This window comes from Cardiocondyla obscurior, linkage group LG14 (genome assembly GCF_019399895.1).
Source record: "Cardiocondyla obscurior isolate alpha-2009 linkage group LG14, Cobs3.1, whole genome shotgun sequence".
In the NCBI taxonomy this organism is placed as follows: domain Eukaryota; kingdom Metazoa; phylum Arthropoda; class Insecta; order Hymenoptera; family Formicidae; genus Cardiocondyla; species Cardiocondyla obscurior.
This window is the reverse complement of record NC_091877.1, coordinates 4,118,508-4,126,201: the sequence shown is the minus strand read 5'-3', so window position 1 is coordinate 4,126,201 and position 7,694 is coordinate 4,118,508. Positions and strand designations below refer to the sequence as shown.

The 7,694-nt window shown below is 37.1% G+C and overlaps 1 protein-coding gene across 1 annotated transcript; it reads right to left on the bottom strand.

The window, feature by feature from the left end:
- Nucleotides 1–6,077: 6,077 nt before the first annotated feature.
- LOC139108203 (uncharacterized) lies at nucleotides 6,078–6,883 on the bottom strand. Its single transcript, XM_070666293.1, has 2 exons — nucleotides 6,727–6,883; nucleotides 6,078–6,640 (listed from the first exon to the last, which is right to left on the bottom strand). The coding sequence occupies exons 1-2, from the start codon at nucleotides 6,881–6,883 to the stop codon at nucleotides 6,078–6,080; spliced, it is 720 nt and encodes a 239-aa protein (XP_070522394.1).
- Between the last annotated feature and the right edge of the window lie 811 nt (nucleotides 6,884–7,694).

The following is a 7,694-nucleotide window of genomic DNA, read 5'->3' as shown; positions in this document are numbered from 1 at the left end:
ACCCCTCCAATGTGCAATATGCAAAATTAAAAAAAAAACATTGTTTAATTTCTCGGGGCCCACGTACTATTTATACGGCATTTGCTGCCTAAAGACTTCAATTTCTCAAGGCCCTCAAAATTATTCATACGGCATTTGCCGCCCAAAAACATGGCGCCGAGTCATGTGACCACAAATATTTGGCTGAAAAAGATCAAAGGTACCGACGCTTACTGTCCCTACTGTCTCTCAGTATACTGTGCTTACGTTCCCAGGAGCCAAGAAGATCCTTGGTGGTCTAGTCAGACTCGGCGGCGTAAAGTTCGCTAGTTGTGGCTTCCATTCAAGTAGCTGCAAGTGTGCGTGTCGTGGCGGCTTCCGGAACCCTGGTGGCCGTAGTATGCCGGCCAGCGACTGCTGGGGCGGAAAGACTTCCACTGACACTACGCGAGGAGTCCGTGCTTCTTCCACCGGAGGTGATGGCGGACTCTCCGGTACTGTCTCCGGTGTGAGAGCAGTCTTCTTCTTGCGGCACGTCCTGGTGCGTTTACGATTGGCCCCGGCCTCCGTGCTCTTGTCTGCGATGGCCGGTGGTCGCGGCATACGGTTGCGTTTTGGTTCGCGGCAACGACTACTGCCTCGTTGTCTGCACAGTGTGCGTCGGCGGAGCACTACCTCTTATTACGAGAAGTGTGCGTCGTATCGAGCACTACGAATGCGTATTCAAAAAGCGATCTCACTATCGAAGATAGGCGATGTCGGAAGCTTCCTCGGTGCCGCTTATATAGCGGTCCTTGCCGCACCTGACTCCCGAGAAAGTTCTCGTCTTCCGCGCCGCCTGGCGGTCGCGGTTGTTACTCGCTGGGCCCGGAGCTTTTTCTTCCGCGAGCTTCCGGGCCTTCCGGCATACGCCAATGTATGTCGGGCTGCCTTCCTTGTGGCGCGCCGTGTGTCGGCTGTCAATTTGTCGACTCGGCCGCCACATTCTTTATTAATTAATTATTAAATTTGTTATAAACAAATTAAACAAGTACAATATTTTCAAATTCTGTTTTGTGCATCTTTCGGCATTTGCAAAATTACCCCAAATCCATATATTATACTTTCTTCTACTCCTTATAGATTCCGAGATATAGGAATTTTACAAACTCTGATAGTTTGAAGAACCGGAATACCTTTACTGAAAAACAAGAGATACAAAAGTTAATTAAAAACCTTTTAAATTATAAAATATTAATAAACTATTAATTTATTTATAAAGTGATTGAATAAAGGAATAAAAATGGTTCTATAAATAAACTTTCTTAATTAGTTAATTATCCAAATTGTTATTGTGCGCAACGTAGGCGCGGACGAGAAAATTAATGATTTTGCCGGGAATATCGTCCCGCGGGGACGAGACGGGATGCGGAAATTGCGTGTGAGAGCGTGAAGAATAAGCGGTTCACTTATAATAAATATAATTAGCAAGGTTACAAGAAATACAATTGTCCGGCCGGAACGGTGGGTCGAAGATTTTGCTGCACCTGTGACCGCTGTCTGGACGGACCGGCGGAAATCTTGAAAAGCGGCACGGCCGACCACCCTCGCGACGGAGATCTTGACGCGGACGAAAATTCGCGTGACAGCCGGGTGTTACGCGTAGCGTTCCGGCGGAACCAAAGATTTATCGATCGGATTGAACAAATTAAACTCTTCTCGCGAAACGAGAATTAGCAGCGCGAGCGAGGGCTCAAGTACAACTGCCGGGCTTGCCGACACCGGCGCGAGTCGATTGGGCGGTTATATAATTAACACGTGAAGGGACGCTGGACTCATGTTGTTTTCAACTCGAGCCGACATCGAGCAAGCACGCGCACACCGGCAAGCGAATGCGTGAACAGCTATAAACAAATAAAACACTATCCAATTATTCAAAATTCTGTTACGTGTATTTTGTCACATTTGAGCTCTCATTTAAAAAACTATTTAACATTTTCTTTCTATCTCTTTTAGTTCTCGACTTATGACCGCTGTTCAAAATCAGAGACCGACACAAATGACACAAAATAGTAACACCAACATTTTCTAAACTAATGCTCCTAATAATCAACTACGAACGGAACAAAGACTCGTCGCTATAACGCACAACTGAGTAATTAAAAATCTTATATTAATAAATAAATTAATAAATTGTTATAAACAATTTCAAGTTAACAATTGCCTTTCTTCAAATTTTATAATAGAAGTTAAAGACCATAATGAATCATTAATCCCTGCAAAATAATTTTTCTTAATTCCTATTAATTTAGCTTTTATGAATTTTCAAACTTTTATTCTATATATATATATAGATATACTAAAGCATGCAATTTTTACCATCTTATTGTTAGTTGATAAATAGCAACCCTGGTCTTATCCTCGCTATCCTGTGATAGAAACAACAACAGTAGAGAACAATTAACAAGCTTAACAATTTCTAACAATTATAATAATTATTATTATTATATAAAATCTATATTATATATAAGATAGGAAATGCTTTAATTAAATACCTGAAAAATATATATAATGTAAAGGAACAATTCTTCTATATATAAAAATAAATATATAAATATCCTTTAATTAATTAATTATTAAAATAAAAGAATTGTTTCTATCTAAACCAAGTATTAAAACTTAGTGCAGTAGAAAGTAGATTTTAACCAGCATTCTCACTGCCTTCAATACAGAAATAGACTCAAGGATATATCCTTGAGTCCCATAAAGAGAATAGCTTTTACAATCAATAATTTAAACTGTAAAATATATATATATTTATAAAATATTATGTTAGCATTAGGAAAAAAGGGAGAGATTTAGGACTGAATTTGTTAATACTTTAAACATACTCTAAGACATTTCTTAGACAATTTATGTAAAGTATGTTTAAAGGCCATCAGATAAAATAATAGAAAATCAGAGCTTACTTTGTGAGTCATGGTTCTGAGTCATGATGAAACACTTTCTTGAACCAAGGCCAGCTTTTCAAGCCAATAGCGAAATTCGTTACCATATAAGGAACCAAGGTTGAACCTACGTGGATCAATCTAAAACTCTGTAACCAAATAAGGATTAACAAGGTCGGAACTATTCCTTTCCATTGTTCTAAAATAGTATATAAGCAGTTCAGAAAACCACAAGCCACCTTTAACTTTACTTTCTCGCGCTCCAACTTTATCGCTGTCGCTCTCTAGTAAAAACTCAGAACCAGTCTCGTAAATTCTCTCGTAAAAATCAGAAAGTTCTTAAGTGTAAGCTCTCAGCTTTTAAATAGCCTCAGAAGGTCTCAAGTGCAAAGATTGTTTATAGCATCATACTATAATTTGGCAAGAGACATAGAGAGATACAAATAGAAATACGCATATTGTAAATTCGTTAAACCATAAGACCAACTTTACTAATTATATTGAAACGTTGTAAAAATTTGTGTTCAGCAATAAATCTACTCTGGGAACAAATTGTCAACTCTTCAACAGTGAATCATTAAGTGACCTTTATCTTGGAGTTTTAGCCTCCTTAACCGCAGAAGAATCCTTTAATTATTATTCTTCATCATTAAATGGTGGAACCAGGTGTCGAAACCATTTCGGACTTTAGGACGTCACAGAACCGATTACACGACTACGTCCGAACTAGAAAAGTTGACGAAGTGATTGTAGATAGGACCCCAAGAGTTGGCGACGACGGGGCCTATATCGTCGATAAGCGCCTACATTTGTGCGGCCATACGAGGCGCTTCGCATTTATTGACGACGACCTGCCGTCAGTCAAACAAAAGCGGCCCAACTAATTGGTGAGCAAAATTTTATATTTTTAAAATTTTTTATTCAATTTTCGGTGACAATGCGCGGATTCTCGGATGCGTAAAGATGGTCGGTGCGTAATTTAAATGGTCGGTGTGTGAAAATGGGCGGTGCGTAAGATTTTCGCTGACACGTGAGTTTTAATTTTTGGGGCAATGGGCGGGGCGCGGAAACGGGGGAAAGGATCTGCAGCAAGAAGAGCGCAGGGAGGTGGAATCTCACTGGCTAGAGACATAAGAGAAAAAGAGGGGGGTGACTCATTCGTCTCTACGCCTGTGAGATTCCCCCTCCCTGCGCTCCTCTTGCTGTAGATCCTTCTCCCGTCCCCGCGCCCCGCTCATTGCCCCATGGATTAGAACCCGTGTTTATACTCTACTTATGCTATTTTTACAGCATATATATGTTGATGGTGAGCCCATCTATAAGGTTGTAATAAAACATCTTTTGACGTTACAAATACCGCATGTACAACCGGTAAGTTATTATCACAAAAAAATAACAATTTTATTAAAAAATATATTAGAATTATATTCAAATGTTGAATTAACTCAAATAACATGCTTTTTCTAGGATTCGATATACCCTGAAGACATAAAAATTGCGGGATTTATTAATGTTGGAAAGCGGCGAGCAATTCGTCGCGAGCGACAAAAAGATCGCAAATATAACAAATACATTTGGATGGGCCCACCTGATCGCAGCGATGAATTTGGATTAAGAAATTTATATAATATGAATTATGATCCAGCTTTCGAGCCCGAATCGTGGGATTAAGTTAAGAAATATTTTATATTTTAATAATTTTTATATATTCACATTTTTATATATCTTAGTTTATATATTTGTTAAAATTTTTTATAAATATTAACATATTTTATAAAAAATAAAAAAACATAATTTTTACATAAAATAATTTTTATTTTTACAACTCCTTCTCCTCCTTCTAACGCTACAACCATTAATTGAATATTTTAAGATGCTACACTTCGTAACCATCCGCTAACATAATTTTTTTTATTTTTTAAAAAATTTCACAACTTTTTTTGATGCTCCAGTTAAATATTTTTTTGTAAAGCGCAATGCGTAAGATGATTATTAATAGGATCTAAAATATTTTGTAAGATTCGACATCTTCATTATCTGCGTCTAAGGTTTCAATGATGTGGTCTTCTCTAACATCACCGTCGAGCATATCAGCCATGTACGTTTCTCATATCCTTTGATATATAAGATGCTACACTTCATCACCATTCCCGTTAACATAATTTTTTTTTTAATCTTTATAATTCCTTTTCACGCTGCGACCACCAGTTGAATATTTTAAATACATTTTGTAAAGCGCAATGCGTAAGATGATTTCCACATCGCACAGTATTAATAGTATCTAAAATATTTAAAAATTTAATATCTTCATAATAAGCGTCTAAGGTTTCAATGGTGTAATCTTCTCTAACATCGTCGTCGAGCATATCAGCCAACCATGCACATTTCTCATATCCTTTGACATATATAAGACGTGACACTTCATCACCATCTACACCTGTTACAGCTGTTGTAATTAATTGTTTTGCCATGTTGTATGGCACGGTTCCTTCTTCCCACGACAATGTATGATGATATTTTATTGTCCAAGAAATGCATGACTTTTCAGATTGCGCTAAAAAATTCCATGGCACCGAATTTTTAAAGATGTAATGAGTTAGAACAGTACCCTTTCTTAGCACTGCAACTTCTTTTACAATAAATCGTCGTCCAATATTTTAACCTTGAAGATCAACAAACGTTGGCACAATCATGATAAACGCGTGTTCGAAACAATAATGATGTGTGTAGATAAAATTGTTTCTCTATATATATAATAAAAACTGCTGATATAGCAATTTTTATAAGACCTTGCGCACAACGTTAGACAGTGGACTATATTCAACTATGCGATCGTGTAAAATAAGACAATGTGCGGTTGTATTTGCAGGAATATTTTCCTTGCAATCAAATTCTAATCGCACGTCTACAGTGGCGCTTTTGATTGACTCGTTCTGTCGAGAGCAATCGATAACAATAAATGGTCCATATGATAGAAATGCTGCTACATTGCAAAAAGCCTCATAAGAACTGTTGCCATAATAAGCTTTACGAAAACGTATATACATATCATAAAGAATGGCGAATCTTTTTTTGTCAAAATCTAAATTCAGATCATCATATGGATAATATTCAGAGTTGAGATAAAGTTTCACATTTGTTAATTTACAATCATCAAAATTGGTAGATTTTTTAGACATAACGTTTGCGATCGGTTTGCAGAGCAAAGATAACGTATCGAGGCTTTTCAAGTTGCGTTGCAGCCTTGACGGCCCAAGAATGTTTTGTAGTACTCTGCAAAAGAGGATATTCATACAAATCCCACGACCGAAAAGTCATGCTTAAATATCGCCCGCTATCTAAAGTTCGCATGGATAATTTATTGACCTCATTTAATATGACATGAGACATTCGCCACTGTATTTTATGCAATTCAATTTCTGGCTCTAATTCCAAATTTCCTATAATGGAATTATTATCATTGCGAGCGCGTATTAAAATTAATTCATGGCGAGCGTTGACAACCACTCGTTTATAATCTTCACAGAAACCTAACAATATACTGAGGGGTACATAAAAATTAAAGAATTCTTCTGACGTAGTTGATGTTTCACTCCATCCAGCATTTTGCAGCATCACAGCATTATCAGATGTTAGCGATATATAATTTTTAAGAGTGCTAGTTATTCCAACGTTTCTGTTGCGATCAATTTCTACACCATTGAGTTCATAACGGATTTCATCGAACATAAACGCTACACAATTATTTCCTAGCGCAGCTGTTAACTTATCGTCACGTTTTTTATTTTTATTTTTTCCTCAATATAGAGAAAACTGTCACATGGCAACGTAAACAAATCCTGTTGTTGTATTGGTATCCGTATTTCATCACTATCTCCAAACGTTGTGATAGCATATGGGTTGTACGTATGAGTTTCACTTTTAACAATGCTATTATCAAAAATCGGCTTATCATCAATAATCAATATATCAGCCATTCTTAGATGTTACACACAATGAAACCCAGTGATTTTAAAAATTTTACGTTTGATGTAGTAAGTTTTATCTTCAATAATTGAACTCCTTTGGTAGAAGCTGTGTATTTAGTTTGTCTCACGTTCGACGTTTTATTCAAAACGAGCATCTCACACTAAATTCGTCTCCGCACATGCAGTCTCACGGTAATTTCTTCGCCGCGAAAATCAAGCAATCGTCCGTTCTGATCTACAATGCGAATCGTCAAATCAGTAACGCTTTGTACGACAACTGGGAGGTAAATGATCTGTGTTGGAGTTTCAGATATCTTATATCCAGACGGAACCTTAGGTGAAAATTCATGTATTGTATGTACACGTTTTCCATTACTGTATGCACCCCCCGTTACACTCCATTCAATGCGAATAACATTTACATTGATAATTTGTATCGATGCATCCGATTCATGCCAACGTAATGGCTCGAGTATGCCATCTGGTGAAAATCCTAACAACGATCCAATGTTGCATGGTTTGGTGAAATTTATTTGATAACTACACTTAATCTCGCTTTTCATCGTATTGTTATTAGCTTTAATCGTTAAAGGATAATCTTTTTCATCATCGCCATATGAAATCATGTTCTTTGAAACATCATTGATATGAAGCTCGTCGAGCGCACGTTTTAGATATTCGGCAATATCGCACAGTTCATACGAGCCGTCGGGAATTGTAATACTTTCTCCATCATCATTATCATCAGCATTATCAAAGTAGAATGTATTATTTGATGAGTTTACATTAGGAATTGTAAAATATGTTTCAAAATCAGCCA

Coding starts and splice junctions, on each gene's coding strand:
- LOC139108203 (XM_070666293.1), bottom strand. CDS start 6,883: ATGGCTGATATATTGATTATTGATGATAAGCCGATTTTTGATAATAGC. Junction 6,641..6,726: donor GGATTTGTTTACGTTGCCAT/GTGACAGTTTTC, acceptor ATAATTGTGTAG/CGTTTATGTTCGATGAAATC.